The sequence below is a fragment of the Betta splendens genome, chromosome 15 (genome assembly GCF_900634795.4).
Source record: "Betta splendens chromosome 15, fBetSpl5.4, whole genome shotgun sequence".
NCBI lineage: Eukaryota > Metazoa > Chordata > Actinopteri > Anabantiformes > Osphronemidae > Betta > Betta splendens.
Window position 1 is genome coordinate 10,379,597 of NC_040895.2, and position 25,834 is coordinate 10,405,430.

General features: G+C 41.5%; 2 protein-coding genes across 2 annotated transcripts; both read right to left on the reverse strand.

Annotated features, from left to right (window-relative positions):
* Positions 1 to 261: 261 nt before the first annotated feature.
* lrrc1 (leucine rich repeat containing 1) lies at positions 262 to 19,652 on the reverse strand. The gene is made up of 21 exons (XM_029126867.3): positions 19,045 to 19,652; positions 13,192 to 13,309; positions 12,795 to 12,873; positions 12,004 to 12,093; positions 9,494 to 9,550; positions 9,342 to 9,405; positions 8,833 to 8,907; positions 8,399 to 8,543; positions 8,123 to 8,241; positions 7,938 to 8,021; positions 6,823 to 6,938; positions 6,290 to 6,450; positions 5,298 to 5,431; positions 4,982 to 5,137; positions 2,905 to 3,093; positions 2,518 to 2,754; positions 2,265 to 2,354; positions 2,013 to 2,090; positions 1,444 to 1,665; positions 1,258 to 1,356; positions 262 to 1,109 (listed from the first exon to the last, which is right to left on the reverse strand). The coding sequence occupies exons 1-21, from the start codon at positions 19,201 to 19,203 to the stop codon at positions 963 to 965; spliced, it is 2,619 nt and encodes an 872-aa protein (XP_028982700.2). The 5' UTR covers positions 19,204 to 19,652; the 3' UTR covers positions 262 to 962.
* Positions 19,653 to 21,029: 1,377 nt separating this feature from the next.
* eloal (elongin A, like) lies at positions 21,030 to 25,590 on the reverse strand. Its single transcript, XM_029176005.3, has 11 exons — positions 25,435 to 25,590; positions 24,655 to 24,711; positions 24,441 to 24,553; positions 23,474 to 24,365; positions 23,298 to 23,391; positions 23,023 to 23,187; positions 22,838 to 22,935; positions 22,256 to 22,436; positions 21,993 to 22,104; positions 21,452 to 21,558; positions 21,030 to 21,263 (listed from the first exon to the last, which is right to left on the reverse strand). Exons 1-11 carry the CDS (start codon positions 25,510 to 25,512, stop codon positions 21,202 to 21,204), a joined length of 1,959 nt encoding a protein of 652 aa, XP_029031838.1. The 5' UTR covers positions 25,513 to 25,590; the 3' UTR covers positions 21,030 to 21,201.
* Between the last annotated feature and the right edge of the window lie 244 nt (positions 25,591 to 25,834).

A 25,834-nucleotide genomic window follows, 5' to 3' on the forward strand; every position in this document is an offset into this window, starting at 1 on the left:
GACGAGCCAGCTAGTAGCAAAGACGCAGCCAGCGGACACAGTAACGGACATGATACAGATGGACTGTAACACGGAGCGGTGCAACACCATCGCATTACAATGACTCACATCCTGACACATACTACACAGGAAGCGTTCGAAGCTTGCTGATCTGCAGTTTACTGCCTCAGCGAGCGACGGAATAACTCTGCACAGGGGTTTTATAGTAACATCAATATGGATTTCTTTGCACTGTCACTCAGAAAAGGAAAAAGCCTCCTGGAACAATATGCATTTGGAGTTTATTGAGAAAGTGAACACTAAACAATAAACCTTTTTATTCTGCGAATAGAAAAACTATAAATAATACAAAGCAGGACTTGATACGCTAATACTTTGCACATTCTAGGCTTTGGCTGCATCACCGTCTATACATTTGTCTAACGCCGTCTTTTCACAATGGAACAAGTGCATTTAGCTTAAGCAGCGTGCGTGTGTGTGTGTGTGTGTGTGTGTGTGTGTGTGTATGTGTGTGTGTGTGTGTGTGTGTGTGTGTGTTCGTGTGTGTGTGTGTGTGTGTGTGTGCACATTAGAGGCAAAGATCAGCCTGTGTCGGGACTCAGACCTCCTGCTGTTCAGCCGTGTGGCATCTTATCTCAGTGCAGACTATAAAAGTCACCCTGGCATGTGCAGAGACACTATGTACCAACGCACACACTGTGGAGCTGCAGCAGAATTCTACGAACTTCATTTAGGTTTCATGTTATAGGCGTATTTCAAGTTTTACTATACTTTACAGGTTCTTGAGGTCATAGTGGTGTTTGTCCACTCTTCCACTTAGCAGCAGTTAAGACGAAAAAGCTTTGCACTGACAGTAAAAAAAATATATCCATCAACTTGTTCCTTCAGGTAACGTCACTCAAAGTGCATTAGTACCACAAAACGAGGGGCTGGGCGACAACAGTCGGAGTCCTACGCTGCGTTCAGGGTGGGTTGAAAGCGCTGTCGAAACAGTCGGAGTATACACGCCTGTCAGGGACGCGCTGGAGACGCTCTCTGCTGGGGATGTGCGTCAGGAGCTCCACGTCTTCATCCGACGTAGAGGGATGAGTGAGGATGATTCGTGGGATCTGCGAGACGGCAACAGCGCGAGGAGGGGAAATAAGCAGGTGCTCACTGAAATATCACAGCAGCAGGCATCACAAAAGAACATTTGGTGATGTCAATGTTGTTTAATTCAGTTTGTAGGACATCCTGATAAGGGTTGTGGCATCTTACCGTCATTGAATGGCTTCCAGCTTGGAGTGAATCCAGTTTTGTTAAAACTGCCATCTCCAGATCAGACAAGGTATTCCTCCTGTCACTCTTCAAATCAACCTGTCATAAAAGGACAAAAACACTTTTTTTTTAAAGCCTTTGTGAGAGTGTGCGGTTTTTGTGCTCCGCTCTGAGTAAACCACCCACTATGCTGTTGCCATTGCAGACAACTGCCTCAATCTTCCTGAGCAGACGGTCGTCCGCGCTCTCCATGTTTGACTGTCTGCCGTCATGGCTACACAGATGGGGACCCATCACAGGGTCCGGAGGCCTCTCTCTCAGTACTTTCATCTTGATGCAGCTCCCAGCATTCCTCAGCGCGCTGACTGCGTCGTGGTGGGTGGCCCCCTGCATGTTAAGGCCGTTGACCTGCATGGACCACGGTCACGTTATACTTTTATGCACTGGTTAAATTGGAAGCAGGAGTCAAAGGTGGTGGACTCAAATAGCAGAAATACCCCCGGCCCTGGGTTTCTAATCTGCTTTAACCTTCATGTGTCAATCTAAATATTTGCTGTTTTCACCCTGAAATTAGGCCTAGCTGCTTGTTGTCTGTTGGACTTATGCTGCCCTCTACTGAACAGAGGGGGAACTGCAGAGGGATGTTCTCGGTTTAAAATGACATACCAGGTCATCACATAATTAGCCTGGATATGTAGCAGACAATTAATTACTAAACGAGATTACAAACACCAAAGAGCATATTCCAATCCTACCTCCAGCAATCTATCCCCAACATGGATCCCCGCCTTTTCCGACGCCCCTCCTATTGTTACCCTAGAAATAAAAATGCCCTGAAAGAAAAACACAATAACTTGATGATGACAATATGTGCCTGTGGCTTTTTTGGTTGCCGAAGCCTGTAAACTCACGGCTAAAGAGACACGAAAGGTTGCTGCTTCTCGTCTTCATTCAGTCAAATAATAGAACAGGTTGTACAATTGCAGCTTTTCAGCCCCAGCATTTACCTCGTCATGGTCTTTGTAAGGCAGAGAGCCCTTTCCTCCAGCAATGCTGATTCCCAGAGTTCCCCTCTGCCCAGATACTTTGACCTGCAACTAAGAGCAAATTGTTTCATCACAAAGAAAGCGCTATCATTTACATGCAATTGCAGCCTAAGTGGCCAATGCACAATGTGTCTAGACATCTTTAGATTAGCAATAATTTGCCACTATCAACAAAGCTAATTTGACGTCTAAGAAAAGTGCAGCGTGCGGTTACTTTTAATGGCACTTGAGACAATAGTGATTCCTGAGGAGGGGACTTGTCTGTCACCACATCAGGCTTCATGGCTGAGGCAGAGGGCATCTTTGTCTTCTCCACGGGGTCTCCATGGAGACCGGGCCACGCATTAGGAGCTCTGTCAGGCTGAGGCTTCCTGGCTTCTTTGGTTTTGCTTTTGTGATTGTGAAACCGCCGCGGTACGACGTTGCTCTCTGGAAGGTGGCCTGCACCAACCTGGTGGCAAAGAATGTCATGACATTTGTCTAGGCTGGTAAGTACTGTGCAACATTGAAAGTATAACAAGTGGAAACATGTTCAAGGTGCTGGTGGCTAAGAAAATGTGTATGACCACTTCAAGAGCAACCAAAACAAACAGTATAATACCTCTGCTGGTTGCTCAGCCTTCCTCACATCCTCTGCACTGGAGCAGTAACCACACACACCGTCGCTGGCTGGGAGCAGCTGAGGACCCTCTGGCAGAGCCTCTTTGTTCTCCGCCCAGCTAAAGCTTGGGGTGGCCCAGGTTTTGCTACTGGTCTTGAGAGATGGGTTAGTATGAGGATTTCTACATTCCTAGAGAAAGTCAGAAGAAACGACTCGTACCTGAAGATTTAATTTTACACTAACATTTTTAACTGATGACTGATTGGCCGGACTACATTTACAACTTGAATACCAGCAACAGCTATTTACCATGAAATTAATTAAAATAATTTTAAATTATTAAATTAATGACAAACTGTAATAATACATGATCCTAATAATATGCACCAGTAGTTTTACGCTTTGTGGGATGTGATGACTACAAAATACGTACATACACACATCTAGTGTAAAGACAGCAACAGTACAACATGCAGCGTGTGCAGAGCGGGTACGTCCAGTATGACATGCTGGTAGAGCTTTACAGGAACACGAGGCACTGCTGAACAGACAGAAGAAGCAACAGACAGGACAGAAAGTGGAGAATCTGGTCGACCGCTTAAGAAGTTGTTTAATTCAGAACTTAATTTGTTCATGTTGTTTTTTTAAAGCCACGATGAATCATTCTATTGTTTTAGATGTACACCTTTAAAGGCCAAGCTCGACTCAACTGAGATGACGTTAGAAAGGTGGGTTGCTGTTTGATTTACCTCCTAATTCAGTGATAAAATTAAAAGGAATAACAAACATTTATTTAGTGTTGCACTTACTTTATTGATCAGTGGTTAAAACGTCATCCAAATCTCAAGGCCCAGTGCTCATTGGAGATCTGTTTTGTGCAGCTTGATCAGAATATAAGTAAAACATAAAACCAACATAGGAACCAAATCTTCTGGTTCACGTTTTTGCAAACAATTCAATGCAAAAACAACAAAACAAAACAAAACACGATGTACCATATAAAAAGGACACAATTTGAGAAAAGCTGAAGTGTCTTTAAGTGGATCTTTAACAGCTTCATTTTAAGAAGATGCCCTCTGTGGTATGAACCTGTTTCTCGCCAAATACGATTATTTTATACAGTACTGTATATTAGAAAACAAAACAAAACCTAAAGAATTCTTAAAAACACAGAATTTTTTGGCATCTATTTAGGAATAAAACATTGCAAAGCAGTGAAGCATAGTCTGTATAAATAAGTCAGACATTGTTATTTTTGCATGACTACATTGTAGATGAGAAGTTTGATGAGCACTAAAGTGAAACTTTTTAACTGATTTTTAATAATTGGATTTAAATGTTTTACATATGAAAAAAAAGGATTCAAGCATCAACTCAGTTGATGGCTATATGGATTTAATTAGACATAAGACATTAGTGACTGAGTTTAGTTTATTGCATTAATTTAAAGAAAAAAGTACCAAGTTTGAAAAAGAAACCGGTTTAAAACTGATTAAGAAATCTCCTATACATTATTTACAACAGAGCTGCCAAAAAGTATAAAAGTATCAATATTCACAAGAGAATATACAATATTCCTTAATCAGTAGGTCCAAAAAAAATCGCTGTTTGTTTGCCCAAATGTAAAAAGCAATATTCACCCAGTGTTTTAAAAATAGATATAGAACAAATATATATATACGTGTCTGTGTCTGTGTGTGTGTGTGTGTGTGTGTGTAATACATTAAAGAAGGTTTGACCACATTAAAAACAATTATAGTGCAACTACCTAATGTGTATTTTTAAAAAGACATTTAAAAAAGTAATAAATTTTTAAAATATCTTTTAAAATGGAGCTTCTCTGTGCAGATTATTGCTGTGAACATTAATTAAAAGAGGAAGGCACCACATCCCCGGTAGACTCCAATATGGTTTACACAGGATTAGAGGTTACAGGTATCCCAGGGTTTAGCCAGGAACGGTAGGACACATCGGGTTTATAGGTTAAAAAAAAAAAAAAGCAGGGGGTCGGCGGAGTTGTGCAAGACGACAGGACGAGAGACACAGGTGGTAAAGAACATTTGTGAGGTAAAGGTCACACGGACGTGGTCACTCTGTCTGTAGTGTTATTGACCTCGTTTTTGTTGGAGTCCAGGCCTTTGGCAGCGTTCATGTCATTGCGGAGGCTCTCGGCTGCTTTCTTCATCGTTTTCAGCTCACCAGGGTGAGGAGTGGCACGTCGGAGTAGGGTCCCCTGTTTAAAGGAAACAGTCAGTGATAGCAATACGCTAAGTAGTGAACTCGGAACAAAACTGAACTTGTAGTGATTGAAATTTAACCTTAACAAACACCTGGAAAATTAACTTAAGTATGAACTTTGCTACGAGTTGTGGTCATGAGCTCCATGATCTCACCTTTTCATCATCATCGTCGTCAACCTCGAATTGAATGGCACTCATCCTGCTCATTCCTTTGTTCTCCCATGTGTCATCCGCCATGTCGTTCACCAGGCTCTCCAGAGCTCCACAACGGGAAAGTTTATCAGAACCTGGGGAGTTCAAAAGGAGCGAATAAACACAACGCTCGCTTGCATTACTGTGAACTAGTCTTTTAAGGGCTTTGTCAAATAAAAAAAAATCTATGTGGTTTTGTTAGTTAACCCAAGTTAGAAGCTGTCAAACAACCAAACGCTCATGACTGAGCGTCTGAACCCGCCAGATCACGGTTTCAAATCCCAGCTTAGTCACAGGCTTACAGCAACACAATCTTCCCTCCCCCCCAGCTGCAGCCTCACCCATCTGACCTGCTAGACTCACATCTGCCTCCCACACGAGACACATGACATGACAAATGTCAGTCAGTACTTTTTAAAATGAGAGAGAACGTCTTTTAGAATGCATAATTCAGTCATATAAAGAAGCATTTTGCAGCCTGGGCATGACAGCGCAAAAATGCAACACGCTCGTATGTCAGGCAGAGCGGACCATCACTCACATCTCCATACCCAGTGGTTGAGCTTTAAATGGCAGAGGGCCAAGTGCAGCTAAGCCTCTTTAGCCGTCCAATCCACCACATTTCAGAAAAACATAACCAAGGAGGCCCTCAAGGGGCTGGAGAAGTCCTGATCTGTTAGAGGCACTGTGATCCTGTACAGGACCTCGTAATCGACAGATACAGTAGAGGGATTAGAGGGTGTGGAACACAGTGTTCCTCCTCTGATAATGTCAATCACAACCACAGGGCACTAAATACCCTGTGACCACTATTAATCAAATGTCACAGCTGATTCTCCTGACACTTCAGCATAAGGACCACACTGCTCCAGACAACGCAGTAGATTCAGGCTTTAGTTATTTCAAATACAGGGCTCTCATGTGGCTGAAAGCTTATGCTTTATTGTCTTTACCTTCACTCGGCTGCTGAGGCAGCAGCACGCAGGTGAGCACCTTCTCACCCGAGTCCGGATCCTCGTCGGTCTGAAAGGTGAGGAGAGGCTGCGACTGGTTTTCTGACAACCACAAGGCTTTCAAGCGTAGTGTGGTCAGAGACATTGGTAGGTGGAGCAGCCTGAACACAAACAGGACATCATTACTAACTGGCTCTGCTTGGCTGTAAAGAAACCACAAGGAACAGCTGGAGAATAGCACTTATGTCATATTAAGCTGAGAAACGTGGCAGCTATTTTGACAATGTGGAGGAGGCAAACACTCCCCATACAATGTGTGTGTGTGTGTGTGTGTGTGTGTGTGTGTGTGTGTGTGTGTGTAAGCAGCAGCCTTTGCTGGAGCTTCATATGGAGACAAAACAGGTACAGTGAGAGAAGCAGCCTGAAATCAACCACGGACTCTGACACGAAGAGTAAAAGTAGCTTTACAATTTGACGTCTGTCACTGAACTGATGAGACTGTGTTTGCTGCTCTCTGCGCTGTGATACAGTACCTATTTCCAGAGACATCGAGCACATGCAGTTCTGTGGCTTGTGACAGCTCTGAGGGGATCCTCATCAGTCTGTTCTCTCGAACACAGAAGACGTTCAGACCAGAGCAGCCACCGATCTAAGCAACAGGGGAGACGGTATAATAACATGTCAATCCATGTCCGAGGAGGAGTCAAATAAAAAAAAAGGCCTGATCAAAGTGCAAAGACAGTTATGCTTTATCTTAATGGTACAGATGCCAGCAGGCATATAAATCATAGTTTTTAGCTCTGTATGGAAAAGTACTGTGAATTCAAAGTCAGGATTTAGCAACTTTATTTAACTGTGTCATTTCAGTAGCAAAGCAAACGTCATTGGAAGTGGCAGGAACAATTAGACCAGAGTAGACTTGATGGGCTGCATGAACAGGAGTTATAGTTTATCAGTGTTCAAACACAGGCCTTGTTCTAATGACTCAAATGAAATGAGCATTGATTCTAAATGAATGAATAACAATAAACAAAGCATGAGTAAGAAACTCATGTTTTTGATTCAGAAAACGTTAATAAACATACACATCATTAGATGTGTTTCCATGTAATCATGGACGGCATCAACTTAGCAGCGACAAATGAACAATCAATGCAATCCATGAAAATGGGCGATGTTCAAGTAGCTCGGCAAAGCACAAATCAATAGCTATGAGCTATGGTGACATTGTGATGCAATGCAATGTTGGCTTGAAAAAACAGTGGCACCATCAATTCATTATATAGACAGCGTGTTGAACTGTTATTTTTCCCCAACAGCGCCCTCGCATCCTCAAGACACAGACGCATTGTAGAACGTCTAAACAAGCCTTTCACACGGAGCTTTAAACCAAGCGTGCCTTCACTTATACAGACGAGAGGTCGGGAAAGAATGTCGCATACGAACAATGCAGACACTCAGACAGAGCTGAGCTAACCAGAGGACGGAGAATTAACACTGGTGAATGACAGAGCATAACAAGGATGACCACTGTTGAGGCAAACATGAGTTTACTTTATGTAGTTTACCCAGTAGTTTTGTATCTACGTTCCCTCATACCACACGTCTACTATTTTATGAAATGATACTGGCTGATATGCGGACGTACCTCTTTAGGCAGCGACATCAGCTGGTTTTTGTCACAGTTGAAGTTGGAAAGTCGCTTTAATTTTCCAATGCTCCTCGGCAAGCTCTGTGATTAAAGGCACACAGGCACCGTGAACGTCACAATGACCATCGGACTCACACCGTGATAATGAAACCTCAGCCTTGCCTCTGCTATTTGAAACAGACCTGCAGCTTGTTGTCTGTGAGCACAAGTTCAGTGAGACTTTCACAGTTGCCGATGCTCTCTGGAAGAAAGGTTAGTCTGTTCTGGTCAGCTTTCAGTATAGAAAGCTTCTTCAGTTTTCCTGCAGAGAAAGAATAGACATTATGTTTGATGGCTGGTGGAGGCTACAGTGATTTTTATTATTTATTAACATGACATTCACACATACTTTTCCTTAAATAAAAGCTTTAATGCTGTATTTGGATGTGATGACTCTGATGGTGTGTGGACCTGCTTACCAATGCTTTCAGGCACAGCATCAATGAGGTTCTGAGACACCAGCAGGTCAGTGAGCGACACCAGGCCTCCAAGCTCGTTTGGAAGTCGCTCCAGTTTGTTTTCCGACACATCCAGACACAAGAGGTTTTTCATGCTGCCGATCTCCTGAGTTTCAGAATGGACAGTTTGTGATAAGCAACAACTTGCAAAGGAATTGCAGTGAAATCAATGTTGTTTATGAAAAAGCCAAGACATGACAAAAACTAAAACCTATGAAAGTCATAACATACAAAAGACAAACCTCATATCAAAGTACACATGCTGTGAGAAATGTTTAGATTTGTGTTTGAACAGTTACATACTTGTTTGTAATTTAGCATCACATACTGAAAAAGAGAATATGTTTCTAACAGTAAACAGAATCTGACAAGACATAAATGTGTGCATAGCTTACTGCAGGTATTTCAGGCAACTGGTTTCCATCCAGCCACAAGTCCTTTAAGCTCACAAGACAGCCTATAGAGTCCGGCTATATGGGAAGAAGAGAAGAAAATCTATTTAAATTTAAAAAGTGGAGAAAGTATAGTTCAAGAAATTTACAAAACAAAACTAAAAGGAAAAATAAATCGAATAAGATGACCTTTTAACACACGATGGTGGAAAATATTTGAAATTAAACGGAGGCATTTCTTTGGAGTCTGAAGGCCTGATCTGTCACTAAATCATTCATCAGAGTTAAGACCGCTCACATAAGATTACAACATAAAACCTGATCTCAAAGCAGATGGTCATCCTCCCAACTGCGTGATAAGAGCTGGAAGCTGTTCTCGAGGGATGCTAATCTACTTGGACATGACACGAATGAGGAAACGGAAAATGTTTTATCCTGCTCATTTTGTGAGCGGCGATTTGGAACAATTAGTTCTTTTAGAGTTAGAGTTAAAAGCAAAAAAAACAACCTACCAAACAGTAAAGGTCATTATTTCCTAGGTCAAGTTCTTCAAGTCTATGAAGTAAACATAGTGAGCTGTGGATAGAAGATGAGTTGGAGAGTTAAAATAAAACGGTCAAAATAAAAATGCAGAGACTTACACCCACTTCACCTGGATACTTACTCTGGCAGGGAGGACATTAAATTCTCTCTGAGTTCTAGTGATACCAAATTAGAAAGTCTGTAATGACAGGCATAAAGAAATATGATTATATGTCTCTAAAAATGTCATGAAGTGCAGCTTGTACGCGACCTGCCTCATGTCGCTAACGCACAGACAAATATCAGATGATGCGCTGAGCCAAAATCACGGTTAGTAATTAGAGCTAAAAATGGCTTTTCGACTGTCTCCCTCCAATCAGATATTTGCAAACAGGAAGCAGTTTGGAGGCGTGTCAACCTTATCAAGGCCATAAAATTGCAGAGGCATAAACAACGGCTGCATACTTTTAATGAAGAGAAAAATCTCTAAGTGACCACAACAGAGCAAAGTGCAGCGTTATCGTCCTGCAGAGTTACCTGTGAACGCCCCAGTGCTCTACAAGAATACGATTAATGGACACCTTTGCGACACGCTCGTCTGGTGGAACAGTACAAAGTCTCATGCGGAACCACAGCTAGAATCCTGGGCAACATTTGATCCGATATAATTAACTACATATTAGAATTTAGAAGGTTTCAGTGTGAAAACATCTGGTTTGGTTTTTAAATTATTTTTTGTAATTTAAGCCCAAAAAATATTACAGCTTCCGAGTCAAAGACATGAACAGAATCTAGTAGGTGAGGTTCTAGTCTAGGAAAGCTCTCTTGAATAAGTTCTTTATCAGGAATGACATGAACTACAACAGTGACGCCTTAATCTTGATTTCTGTGTGCTTTCTACAAATTCAGAACACGAGATCACTGAGCTACAGATTAGAAGACAGATAAAGCATTCCCAGTTCCAACTTGCTCCAATATCTGAAAGGACTTAGTGATCAGCTGAACGATGAAAACAACCGCCCAACCACACGACGCATCTCAAGTTTCTATGAACACAATTTTTCTTTCCAAAATGGAAAAAAAAAACATTCCCATCTCCACAGATACAGCACTAATGTTATTTAACCCTTTGAATATTTGTCTTATCCACTTCTAAACACCCACAGTGCACTCCTCCAACTGTGTTATGGTTTCCATTAACTTCTGCTCTCGACAGAGCAGGCTGTAATTCATTGAGTTAAGCAAGATTGATATGAGACACATGTGGGGCACATACCGAACCGAAACAAATGAGGAAAAGGGTGCAGAGGTCTGACTCTGCTAGGAGAAAGAGTGCAAATGCCACAGAAGTAACCTTAAAATCTAATTTATATAAATGAGTCAAATACACGGTTTCATGTGACTCATCTAAAAAAGCCCCTGCTCCCGTTATGCTTAACAACATAAACAGTAAAACAAAGAGCTGCTGCAACCACAGGGTAGCTCACAAAATGCTGATTTCCTTTAAAATAAATCACAGAAAGAAATTTATACAAGACAAACACTGTTTGACAGATCACAAATCATGTGTAGTGAGTCTGACTCAGTCCTGGCCTGTAAACACCCAAAAAGCTCAAACTGTCTTTTAATGAATAACACACTCCGGCTCCCAAGCATTCTCCATTAAATTATCCCCGAGACATTGAGCAATGCTCCCTAATTTATGGCACTGTGGCAAACCAAGACAGATCTCTGTTCAGCAGTTATCTAATGGTTAAAATGCCATTCGATGATATAATCACCAATAGTCATTAATGTTAAATTAACTGTAACACCTTTAAAGAACATTTCTCTTAGCGGTAAGTGTCAGACTGAAAGGCAAACATATCATAGGACCCCTGAACATGTTGGGTTCATCAGGCACTTCTCTTCTGTTTATACTAGTATCCAGATTAAAAACTAAGGGGGGTAGAGCCTTTTCCAGCCAGGCTCCCAGGCTCTGAAATTATCTGCTCAAGGAATCGGGCAGTCTGCATCAGTGCTGGCTTTTAAGTCTTGTCTGAAAGTACACTTACATGGAATTAGCTTTTCCTATATTATGTTCACATTATAATAAAGCTGCTGAGACACAATACTATCTTTGCCCTTTTCTTTCAATTCAAAACGTCCCTTGTGGCAATCTAACATAAAAGCACTTTCTTCTGATATTAGGTCCTTTTATATGTGAACTCAACAATAAGTACAGGAATGTTGGAACATGTGGTTATTCAGGCTTTATGCCATCCCAACAACTCTTGCCTTTTATGAACAAAGACAACGTCTGAAGGTGACTGATGTGTCTAGGAGTGAAGTGGTTGGTCTGTGTTCCTCTGATGCACCAAAATGGAGATTTCAAAAGAAATTACAAATTATTAAGTTAAGGTATAAAAAACACAATATGCAGGCATGTCTTTCTGATGTTTTTTGTGACATTCTGTAAATAGAATATTAATTATCTGAAACATAATCAGTTAATTAAGTTTATCAGAGACAGAAAGGTCCCTTCAAATGCTTCAAAATGCTCCTATTGAGAGGACTAATACCTCAAACATTACATTATTACATATTTGGAGCTTGTTTAAAAGACATTTTTTGTACAGGAAAATCAATAAAACAATCAATGCATTTACTTACTGTCCAATATTATCTGGAAGGTTTTGCAATGAAATATCATTGATGGAAAGGCAAGTAAGATTCCGTAGCTCTGGAAAGGTTTCAGGTAACCTGGAAATGTAACCAGATCAAACTGTAGTAAGAAGACAACAACAAAGCAACAGTCATTTTATTCTCCTAACCTACTGTGTTAAAGTAACATTCAGCAGATACATAGGTCATGTCTGTAGTTATGCGGCCATGGAGAACGTAAGCAACGTTTTATCAGCACAAGTCTCTGCACTCTGGTCTGCTACGACACATATGCTCATCTTGTAAATGGCCATGACTTATGCAAACAGATTACTTTTAGCAGAATTAAACTACAAGCTCTGAAATCTGATGGACGTTGTAGAAAACACAAGCTAAGAAATTGTTGGCTGTCAACAGTTAATGTGTAGTCAACACTGAATATTCAGATGATGTTGCTGCTAAACGACTTACTAACCCATACTCTCAAATGAATGAAAAGGCTGAGAAGATTATCACCAAGCTTTCCAATGAGGTACAACACATAAGCCGTTATGCCCAAAGTCAATATGATCATGTCTGGAAGGGTTAATATTCCATCAACTTCAATCAAATGTTTCAATAAAAGCCATCAGATTCTTACTAAAACACACTTGTAGTAAAACTAATTGGCAAATTGGTTTACTACAATCCAAGCTTTCTTGGATTGGCAGAAAATGTATTAGCAGTGTTGCAGACCTTGACCACTGACCACATGTGAAATTTGACTGATTGTTGTTATTCTTTTTATGAAGTAATACTACCTTGTTAATGGATTTCCACTGAAATCAGCCACTTGAAGGGCTTTGCAGTATGAAATGCTTTCTGGAATTTCTATAATATCTGAATAAGAGAAAACAGAAGTTACAACTCTATGCAATCATAAATGCAAGTCATACAATGTGTTTTGAGTTTGCAAATAGATGTTAAAATAGATGTTGTCTAACAAGTAAACAACAATAATGATGCAGAACAACAATACAAAAACAATGTTTGTTTAATTTTACACCTGTGCAATCTAAAAAAATATATTCAGCTCTAAACAGACCACCTGGAAAATCCAGACTTCATGTTCATTTACCGCCGTAAATTCCACATTTTAAAAAATACGAAAAGCCTCCTTCCACGCACAAACACACAGTTGCACAATTAAAGCCTTACCATTCCGTGAGACATCCAGTTCTACCAGCTGCATGAAGTTGGCGATCTCTGCCGGAAGCCTCTGAATCTCATTATCACTCAGGCCAAGTTTTCTTAATTTTACCAACTGGAAAAATTGCTGTGAAAAGAAATAAATATTTAGCATAAAGTTACGTAAATCGGTTTGCTGCTTTGAATTCTATAATATACTAGAGTTATTCAGTTTCTATTTAACAGAATGTGACTATTAAGAAAACCATTTTACAAGTTTGTAAGCAATATTTTCTGAATAAGTACACAATCACACCAGTGTTTATTGTATTCTGGCTAATTGGACCTCTGCTCAGGGTGAAGCTAGATGAGATGGTAGGAACTGTATTATGTCACCAAAAATGAGTAAAATGAGAGCTCAGGGTTCATGTTTTCTCATGCTCCAAAAATGAGCAAGAGACCTGAGGGTGGAGAAACGTCAGGCCCATGCAATGGTTCTCAAAGAAAACCGCAATATGACTCTGAGTTTTTAAACCATGTTGGAGAAACAAGGTTCTTCTATTACATTCAATTTAAAAATCGATCTACAGTTCTTTTCAAAAGGTTGCTTGAGAGCAGCTTTAGGTTTTTTTTGTCCTAGAGACCTTTTCAGACATTATCCAACTGAAACACAGAACTTACTGGATTATATAGACAGGTCATATACAGTACCTAAAAATAAAAAAAAATCTGTCCATATCCAAGAAGCAAAAATACAGTTAACTTATGCATCGTAAAAGCATATCCAATAATTACAAGTACATACTTCATGCCAATAGCATAAGTTCGCAGAACCTTGCCTGTGAGGCGGCACGTAACAATTCAGCTTCCGGTTCCTCTCAAGTTTTAGCATGAACAAATAACAAACCCTGTGAATTCCCCAGTTCACAATAGTGCAACACTGCAAGTGCAAGTCACGGCGTGAGCTTCTACTTTTCTATAGTCATTGTAATTGATATGAAGTCAAGCCACAACAGCTTTCTAGAGCCACCCCTTGAGTAATCAAGTGTCTTTGAACGGCATGTCCCTGAAATGTGGCAGACAACTTGCTCGGAAAGACTGCTGTAAGAAATATATATTTAATAATAATAATAATAATAAGTCTTTATACAGCACGTAAGAGGAAACTAGACCAGTGTTCCTCATTGGTTTCCCTTTGCACTAACTCATGTAAAGCAGGTGTGCACAGGTAAAAACAAGGATACAATAAACTGAAAACATCGCCGTTCAGAGAATATGTTAAAAGGTTCCTGGTTTTAATGTAAGTACGCAAGAAAAAAGCCATAGACCACACAAAATTCTATAATGTTTTAGAACCAGCTCACTTCATCAGATTACAACTAAGATCCATGAGATGAGATATATTCCATTAAATGTGTTGATGTTCCTGGAACCCCTGATCAGCCTGCCCACTTTCCATAAAGCAAATCCAGGTACAGGTCATACTGTAATAATGCATGTACAGTAAATAAGGCCCAAGAGTCCAAAAGTCAAACTCCACCCTATTTCAAAACACTCATGTCGTTTCAAGGTCTTAAGACAGTTCAAACAGCGTCTAATCCAATACTACCAAGCAAACAAACCTGCACACCTACAACTAATGACTGTTTGCTTTGCATCTGAACCAGCTTAACTTCACTTTCACATTATACTTGTACACAAATAACTCGTATTGCAGGTGTTCTATCACCTATAACAGTCTCTTAATCACAGGTCTCAAAGCCTCATCACAAGATGATATCGAGTCTTGGCTTGTACAAACTTGTTCATTTCAAGAAAACTACTCTGATCTGTGACGACCAGGACTATAAAGCAAATTCTTTGAATCTAAAAAAGAAAACTAAATCTTTATGGCTGTTTCTACCATTGTGTTCATTATTTCCACACTTGAACCATCATTGCCAATCATGACACAGCAATCACAGCTCAAAACAACCACAACCATAATAGCACTGTTCTCTTCAGATGATTTCATCCAAAGATGGTTTCATTTAGTTTTGCCCTCGTAATCTATTTGATAACACTGAAGAGCAACACATTCTTCATTGTCATCAGTGTTGGTGCAAGTCTTGCATTAGCATAGTGACAGCAAACCTGTTCTTCCTGTTATTGTCATTTAGCACCTCGCCCCAAACAGTCATCCATGTGTGACACAGAATCCAAAACAAGCTGCTTTTACTGTTCGGCCAACAAGCATTCAGTCTGTCAATGTTTGAATCCTCCAAGTGAGGAAATACAGCAGATTGTGGCCATTCAAGCAAGTAACAAAAGCCTTTAATGTAGTAACACAATACACGGAACGTTGTGTTAGTTTATCTGGACCAGGCTTTGTAATTTATCATAAATAAAAACACAAATGTCTCTTACATTTCCCAAACAACTCTGCTTTTATTTGCAAGAACAACGACCTGTAGTTCACACGAGACAGATCAACCGCTGGTTTCCTGCTCTGGAATTCATAACATCACTGGCTTTACACATTTACCTTCAGTCAGAAATGATGCCGTTTCCTGTCGTAGGCCAGCAAATGCTTTTCGTCACCTTCACCACCACAGTGTGTGTATATTTAAAGACCAAAGCAGGTTGAATGAAGAACATGGCTGATACTAAGGCAAGTACGGCATTTTAAGTCTATTGTTGTTAAGTCTAAATAGCTGCCACTGAAATAGGCTCAAACCCAAATAAAACTTTAGAAATAAAGTAAAATATTCCTTTTTATGTAAAAAGGAACATGCCTATGTTGTTGGACTGTTGCTTATCTGCTATTAAGCTGGCAGTTAAGTTAGCAAAACTATCTGTGGGGTATAGACAGCTTTTGTGCTGAAGAAGGTGGGTCATGTCCTGATGATGTGTTACTTCTGCCAGGGTTGTTTGTTGGACCACACTGTTATACAGTTCAGGAGTTGACAAAAGTAATTACTAAAGTAATTTATCAGACCTAGAGTTTCTGGTCAAATAACTTGTTGGGCAACAATAGCAAAACTATCTGCCTTCTTTTATTTGCCTTCATCCAACCCTGTAAATGTTGCACAGATTGTTTGAGAGTTTGTTTGTGTATTTTCTCCTCCAAGACACAATGTTTCACAAAAACAAGCACTCGAGTGCATTTCACTTGCTGAGGGCAAAACTAAAACCAAGAAGAAACTCAAAACAGCTGCAGCCAAAGAGCCACTATGACTGCAGCATCACTATGGAAAGAACCCAGCGTTCCAGACTGCAGGTGGTTCTTTACTGCAGTAGATTTCCAACAGAGTATTAAAGCTGAAATGTTTTGCTAGTTTGCCCAGTTATCATATATCCCACATCTTTACACACAGAGCTGCAGCGTGTGGGCGTTAGAATGAGGCTGGGGACACGGGAAAGAACTGGTAGATTGACTTATGGTTTAATTGTTGCGGTTCCAAAATATTATATAATGAAGGTTGAAGAAAAACCATCTACTGTAGCTGGCGACAGTGGGGCTGCATTCATGCCACTTATTGCTGCCTAGCTGCCTGCTAGTCCTGCATTCCTGTCTGGTTAGTAAACAGTCAGAACTCTTGACTAAACTGAACAACGCGAGTTACCGTTTGTTAATTCAGCTCCTTGCCGCAGCACAATCAGCAGGTAGGTACAAAACCAAACAAAACATAAAAAGCCTGTAGACATTAAACACACCTAAATAAACCCGTGCCTCGTGTCTCCATAACTTAGTCAGTAGACTTCACTGTTCAACTATTGAAACTATCTGCTCAAGTTTAACCTGCCTCATCTTGTTACTGTTAAGAATTTCCGCTTGCCTTTGCACGTTTTCTTCTGCCCACAGGTTAAAATCATTGCATTAACGATACAATGTCCAGGCCTTGTTGCATCAATGTCATTGGTACAATTAATTAAGTGTTGTTGGAAGCGAGTTAAGTCACCTCCAAGCTCAACGGGATGGGGCCACACAGTGAGCACTGGTACGAGGATTTATCCAGCCCGACGTTTCCTGGCCTCACTCATAAAGCACTGAAGACATTATTTACATGCCAAAGACCACAATAAACAGCTTCTCTTGTTGCCATGCAAATAATCCAGCCCTACACACATTGAACATACTTGGAATATTTCTGACCTGAGTCTAGAGGCTGCTAGACTGTAAAAAGCTGATAGTGGTTGGTGTGCAATGTCACGATGACTATTCACCTGCTCATCACATCTTTGGAGGCACAGACAACGGATAGGTTAGCTATGCTACTACGTACGTAGCATACGTACGTCTATATAGTACTGGTGTCTACTTTGCAATTCAGGTCAATTCTTCATTATGACTTCATTTGGGAAAACACACGTATTCCCCCTTCTTTTTTAGTAAAAATTCCTTTTCTACTAGCATCTATTGAAGGTTGCCATCATTATTTCTGGTATAATAAATATTTATCATCCCGCCAAGGCCAGAAATATTCCTAAAAATGACTGAAATTAGAAACCATAGATGTGAACATGGTAGGGTGTCTCAGAGAGCGCATTTCTTTTTGGTTGTGCCTGTGTTGCCAGTTCTGTGAGCATGTGTCTGTAATTTGCTTCCGTTTTGTCAGCCAAGATGTGTTTTGTTAAGCTTTCAGGGCCACCACACTACAAAACAAATTACCTGAGTGTCAGCTCCTTTGTGTGAACGCGATCCAAGTTACACTGAGTAAGAGCTGTTTTACAAGGGACTAGGCCTTATTCTGTGCTTTGTCTACTTGTCAAGAACAGCTGAAAACCAAACACACTGCCAAATGCACAGTGCATTTGGAGGTTACAACAAGAAAACCTAACAATTTTCTCAGATCAGACTTGCACTCTGTGGAGTGGAAACGAGAGGCTATTCTACTGAAACCAATTGGGCTGCAAAAACCACAAAGTCACTTCTTGCAGCATCTCTAATCTATACAAATGTCAGAGAGATACAACAGGACTGACAGTGGGGCCTGCTGTTTCAAGTCCAGAGACTAAGGCACTAAATTAGAAATGCGCATCCGTTCACCAGTATTACATTAAACCTACAGCACCTGGTTGACAAGTTAGCCCAGAGTTAGTGTCTATACGGGGTTACCTGGGTTATGAGGAATCTACTGAGCGTCACCCAGTCTGTACCAACATGAAAGAAGAATGTAGTTGTTTATTCTATAATGTTGGTTTTAATTGTGAGCACTCCTAACAACCAACTACTGAGTACAAAGTATAAAATGTTGGGATTGAGTTGTATTTATTTTTTTTTATTTCAAAACTGAAGGCATGTCTGTCAGCATCATGAAATTCAGTTTCATTTATCGCCTTGTATAAGAAAACTATTGTAATGACTTCACTCTTCCACAGTGAAAAGTATCAGTTAACAGAAAAACAAAACGCTGTCAGAATGGTCTGATGGGCTGTCATTTATCCAGTCGTGTCAATGATTACCCATTGACTGCTAACTGGAATCAGTACACTTTACACTGGTCTTTGTCATTAACATATTTTGCTGACAAACCGGTTTCAACAAATAAACATCCAGTCACACTTCTTGACACGAGCAGAGGAGTCTCTGATTGGCAAGAAGTGAATGCAACTATAGAGCACAATTAACAACAAGCCATTTAATCATGTGTGTTATTATCCTCATCGATGGTGTGTGTGTGTGTGTGTGTGTGTGTGTGTGTGTGTGTGTGTGTGTGTGTGTGTGTACACGTTCAAACCCACCAGACGCTATGAAACCAGGGATTCTGTTACACCTGGTTCTGTTAAACCCAGACTCAGGCACATGTCTGTGGATCAACCTGCAACTGCTCAGCCGAGGGGTGAAGTTCTCCCCAAACCACCAACCAGCAGCACGCGCCAGCGGAAGCGTTTTCTTCTTACCTTGGGCAAATCCCGAAGTTGGTTGGCGTCCAGCAGCAGCTCCTCCAAACTCCGCGCGTAGCGGTAGATCTCGTCGGGCACATAGAGCAGGGAGCAGTGGCGCTTATCGATCGCCTCGACATGACGGTTGCACCGCCACAGGGGAATGCAGTGAAACATCACGGCGAGCCGCGCGATAAACAGGCAGCGGGGAGGAGGGGATGCAACAGATTGCTACCGCCGGGACGGTCCCGGACCAGATTCACCGTCAAGCACGAGCCGAGCTCGACGCGCAGGCGGCGGACGAGTGGCGCTGGTGACACCGAGCTAACGCTGGTCAGGTCGCGGCGAACATGAGCTTCACTCCCCGTCGTCCCCACTTTGGTTAGCGTTACTTTGTCGGCACCTGTTTTTTTTTTTTCTCCTCTCTCTCTCGCGCGCGCTCTCTCGGTTGGTTGGTTCCTCGCGCTGCTGGGCTCCCCGCCGCGTTTAAAAGCGTCTTTCACAGGGTCAAAAGTGAACCAGCCAGGCTACACCTCAGCGCGGAGGCGGGCACCATTGTCGTTGTTCCGTCTCGTCCCGGAGTTAATTTCCTCTCTCGTCCAGTTTCTGACCCGGAACATTCACTCCCTCATTCCAATCCTACGTCATCGCTCCTGGCGGCTCCTCCCCCCTGCCCCTCCCCTCGATCGTCCCGTCACAGACAGGGCCGCCATGATGGGACGGGAGGGAGGGGGACCCCCGGCATACGAGGGGCACCCTGAACGGACACTGGGCTCCTCACATGAGCAGATCAGATGACTTGACTTTATCTAGTGTGAAATGGGCCTTTTCGCAAACTTTAAAACTTAACATGATCCAGCACGTTGACGAGATGGAGGCAAACAGCTGCAAAGAAAGGCAGTGGGGGAAAAAGTAGTTCAGGTTCACATCTCGCCCGTAGGCTAGTTTGCAAAGCATGTTCCAACATGGACCTTTATGTCAGGGATAACAGAACAGCAGGAAACAACAACATACAAGCTTAAATTAGCTATTTTCAGATCATTAGTTAAAGACCACTGATTTCAAATGTTAAAATTATGGCAGTCATGGCCCATTTTGCAATGATGGAAGCTTAATCCCCCCAACGTAAAACTGTCAGGTGTGCAGTTAAGGAGGAGAAACAGGAACCGTACAATTCCTACTTTTAAACAAAGCTTGTGTCACTATGAGCTGACTTGCTCTGGTTTGTCAGTGTATGACGCACAATCCACCTCACATGGTTTGTTTTATGTATGGGCCTTTCACATCCACAGGTGTAAATAGTATTGTCCCATTTGAATATGTTTTTTATGCACCATTAGACAAAATGCTTTACACATGTGAAACACCAACATTCTGCTGAGCAGTAGTAATGGATCACTAATAACCAGTGTTGATGCTTACGTAGCCATTTAGGACCATGCACTTTGAAAGTGCAGTAACATCTACACTACAGTTAAGCTAATGGTCTCAGACGGATTAAATATTAAAGCAGGATCCATGTTTGAAACTATGTAATATACTAATTAACTGTGTGTAATAAAAATATAATCTATTTCTTAATGAAAAGGGAACCATGTTTGTTATCTTAAATAAAATCAAAATAAATCTCTGTCTTTGCTGTGGCGCACGCCTGAAGTCAGTGTTGGCCACAGCTCCCAGTAATAGGATCCACTTGTGGTCAGACAGTCATTAGTGATCTCGTCAGTTTGCCAACACTGGCAGGAGAAAGACCTGCGCTCTCAAACATCAGATTATAACGAAACAGGCTTTTACATTTAAGAACTTATTAAGTTACATATACGAAAAACATAACTTATTTTCTAACCGTTAACTGAATCTGCAGAGATAAATAACTTTTTTTTTTGCAGAGATAAATAACGCTTAGCAGGCTGCCACAAGCAGTTGTTTCTCTAATCCTCTAGAGGGAGACACACTTCTCTAAATACCATCCAGACAGTTTCAGCTAAAGAAAACGTATCAAATCAGGTGAAAATTGCTGACTTTATTCTCCAATTAATATGGAAGACAATTCAAAACAAACAAAAAAAAAAATAACAATTACCTGTGCATGTACTAACACAAGGAGAACATAATCAGAATCCTGTACATAGATAATAAATGACTACTGACAGAATATACTTTATGTTTCAGCCTTCATCTGCGACCCAGTTGTTTCTTAAATGCTTTTAAGGATTTTGCCATCATTGGAGCAACTCCTGAGAACAGAAGAAAGGGATTCACTGTAAAGTCATTCAAAATGTAAAGTATTTCAAGTAAATATCGTAACAGTTAATATCCTGACCTTTAAATAAAGCAGCTGCATTACTCACAAAGACGAGCTGATAGACATCTGGTCAGTTCATGTGTAAAGTTGTTGAAAGCTAAGAGCATTGTTTCAGCTTACTTGTTTTTTTACGAGAGTCCTGAGGGTTGCTCGCCCCCGAACTGGTGCTGCTGGACCTGCTCTGCTCGCTGCAGGTCTGCTTTGGACGACTGTCCTGAGTCTTGACACTGAAAATATTGTATGAAAGCATAAACTGATTTGATAATGCATTCTACAAAATCAAAACACAACATGCACGCAATCACGCAATTCCAAAACAAGTCTCCATCCTCCAAATGCCAGCTTTAGACCACAGCCAATGAGTATTCAACCCCCAACCAACTACAACTGTTGACAACAAAGGAATGAAGCCCAGAATAAAACCAGTTTATCCAGCACATTGCTCTAATTCCTGTATTTGGCTGTGCTCAAAAAGCAGTTCACCCACACGTTACGACTCCAAGCTGTTGTTGAGTTAGGAAGTTTTATGTGGAACAGGAGGAGAGCAAGCACAAAGCTTAACAGCCGATGTTTGTATCCAAAACACATCTACAGCAATTACACACATTTACTAGAAATGAGGCTGTCTGACATATCAGCATCTTCAAAACGCTGCACCCACCTGCACTTCTGATGAGGCTGCTGAGCAGCAGTTCCATGAATTTCTTGCTGAATCCGTACATTTCTGGGTGGCTTGGCAACGGTGTGAATAAATGCCATCTTCACCTGCCGGCCTAAAGAAAAAAAAAAAAAAAAGATGAGAGATACAGAATGTTAATGATTTAATTCTGTTTTCCATATTTCTATTTTATCTCAAAATAAATCTGTGTGCAACTGTCAGCCTTTTACTTTCAGTTACAGCAATGTTGGCTATGCAGTCCGCACCTCTGGGCTTCTTTGAGTGAGCGGAGACGATGCTTTTTGTCAGTCTTTTGAATTTACTCTCCCTCTCCTCAGACAGCCTGATGTACATTTCCTTCCACGATTCATACTCCTGCAGTTTGGAGTCTTTGAAGTCCCTCTGACAGTGTTTCCCCCATAAATGGTCTGTCACTCCAATGTAGATCTGCAGAAGCAAACCGGTAAGGACAAACATGCACAATCACACTATTATTTCCTATTCGAGGCTCTCTGCTTTGATACCATACTTCACATAGTCAGTAACAAAGGTCAGAAAGAACCAGGCCTCACGTAAACTATAAAAAAGCTGGTGGTCAGGGTAACTAATGACTGCGCATTATTGTTTATCTTAAATATACTCATGTAAATAAAGATGAAATTAAAGTTGAGGAAAAAACACCATCTAATCTTTAAGCAGTCTCTTCCATTCATTCATTTAGCCCCGTTCCAATACTTTTGAGGTTTCTAAACCTGTAGCCGATGGCTTTCCTGGAGCCTCCCCTCTCATCAGGTGTGAATGTAACTAAATAGGCAGCATCTCTGCACATCGGTTACTTGGTCACTCACTGGGTTGGACTCCTCAATGCGCAGCAGCTGCTCCGGCGTGCACCTCTCGAACACCGGCTCCAGGATTTCAAAGGGGACTCCACCAGTTTCATGCAGCACTAAGGAGAGATCTCCGCACCTAATTACAAACCCAACAAACTGACACGTTGCTGCTGCGCGTGAAGGTCTCGCTAGGCTCTACTCACAGTTGATGTTGTTCTGGAGTGTGCGGATACACTGTTGATACAAGCTCATCATGGTCGGGAGGAAAACCGTCTTGGCTCCGGAGTAAACCTGCATCTTTTTGTTGAGTCGCTGACCGGTGAAGACTGCAGGGTCTTCAGAAATGTCGAGTTCAGGCTCCTTCTCAGCTTCGGGACAAAGGGGGGGACGTCAAGAACAAAGTGAGCGATGTCAAATGCAGTAGAGTCAGTTGTACACCCCCCCCACCCCACCCCACACACACACACACACACACTACCTGGCTTGTCAAAGTACTCGACACTGAGCAGCTTGTCGCACTCGGGCAGAGCAGCAGGTAAAGGAAGGTTCATCAGGTCCATAAAAGACTCCTCCTGAGGGGATTGTTAGACCATATTTTAATCAAATGCTCCACTCTGAGGACAACTGGTATAAAATCAAATACATCAGATGTACCTGTTTTAGGGAGGCAACATGTATAGACAGAACCGGTGACTTGAAGCGTTTTGTTGCACTTTGCTTTATTTTTTTGGGCTTCTTCACTTGACGTTCTTTTCTCTTGGACGCATTCACATCATAGTTCAAGAAAGACTCAAAAGACATGGAGGGCTCCTTCTGTCTGCCGCCTGCGCCACCTTTGTGCTTGACCTGGGCCTTTTTGTGTTTTGACTGATCCTTAAGTTCAGACTCCTGTTTGTGTTTTTGTCTTTCTGTGCTCGATTCCTTCCTTTTTCTGTTCGGAGCCTCTGAGCTTCTTGACATTTCTGAACATCCCTTATCTGTGACATTCGCCAGTTTTAACGGTTTTGAGTTTTTGTCACTGGATTCAGTCCGAGATGATTCTTTGACTCTGTTTGATGACTTTGATTTCTGTTTTGATTTCTCAGGCTCACATCTTCCACTATCAGAGCTGCTTTTCTTCATTTGTTTGTCCTCTGATTTGGGCGTTGCTGTTTCTTCTGAATTTTTGTTTTCACGCCACTGATCACTGTGATTCCTCTTTTTCCTCTTTGAGGCATATTCATCCCGTTTACCCTCTTGGAGTTTCACTTTTTTTGCCAAAACTATATTGTCAAAGACATTCTGGTTTTCTTGCTGATCTTTTTCTTGATTTTCAGTCTGTTCCCCTTTTCTGTCCAGTTCCTTACATTGCTCTGTCTCTGAATCAGCTTTCCTCTTTCCTGTTATGGAAAGAGCCTCGTCTGAAGAACCAGGACTCTTGCTGCGAGATGTTAAACAGTTATTGTTTAAATCCTGCTCTGCCACATTCCCGGTACAGGGGTGTACTTCTTCATCCAGTTTGTCTTTAACAGACAAGCTCACTGACACATCCTGTTCTCCTGTGTTACTGCAAAAAGGAAATATTAATGAAAGCAGCATACAAAATATAAATTAAAGTGTATTATAAATAAAGCTACATCACCTTGCAGAATCCTTCGGGATCAGTTTCTTCCAGCCTTTAACTAGCGACTTGGCAAACTCTCCAGCCTTTTCATGTCTACGTAAAGCGTTAACTGCTTTTCCAATTCCAGTTTCCTAGTTCACACGTACACACTGGTTGGTCTAGTCAATTCAGTGCATTGAAATCTCATTTCATAGCTATTCAACACTCACTCATTAAAAAAAAAGAGACTTACAACAAGAATTTCTAACGTGATATCCAAATCCTTGAGTTTCCCCAGAATTTTTAGAACCTGTTTAGAAAGCAAACAAACACATGAATCCCCAGTGGAGATTAATAATGGACATTACACAGAATCAGCAGCATCTCTAGGGTGGCTGGACACATGAACTGGGCTCATGCCCAAATTTTATATTTAAAACAAAATGCTCAACTTTAAATTTCATTGAAGAAAGTGTAACATGCCAAATATGGCAGTCCTGGTTTAGGATCGCCACAGTTGCTGATTGTGCATTCAGAGCCCAAGCTATGTTTGGGGACCTCGCACACCCACTAAGGCTGCTCCGTTTACCGTGAACTATAAATGGAAAATGCCACAAGCTGCTGATAAGCCTCGCTACATGCCTGGATTGACTGCATCCAGCTGTGCATTAGTATTTTTTGCAATGTGTTACAAATAAGAAAAATGCTGGCCTGTGTATACAGTAAATACACCCTGGAGTAAAACGGGAGTGAAGCGTTCGTGCACGCGCACGTCACGGATGATGGACAGCAGCCATAAGTTGAACAACTGGAGGAGTTGCCAATTTTAGCAGCAAAGGCCCTGCCGTTAAAACAGCCTGAATGCGTGGCTGCTGAATCAAAGATTTAAATCAATGGCTCCAAACATAACCACAACTTACTATGACGAGCCAACGTGCGGAATCGAATACGTTATGTGTGTGTACGCATTTAACGCAGCGCCTCTTTATGCGGAGCGTCCGTGAAAAGCAACAGCGACTACAAACGCATGTACCGTCGCAGAGTCTGCCGTGTTTGCGAGCTGGTGTTTGAACCGCATGACTTTCTCCGCCACATCAGAGCCGCTGGCCATCACTGGGACGCACGTGCCACCGTCCACACACCGGGCAGCGCGCGCGCCCGTTGATGACACTGTTATAATGCGCGACACCGACGACAATCACGATGTGGAGCGCGTCATCTGGACGTGATGTCATTGTCGGCGTCAAACACGCGGATATGAAAATGAAACAATAACAGAAAACGAAAATTGAACTACTAAAGACAATATTATTTTTACATTTGATTATATTTATATAAATAGTTATTGGTGGCATAGTTACGTTTAAAGCTACAAGTAAAGATTAATACATTAACCAAAACAGTAATACGGTACATTTAAATAAGATTGTCTA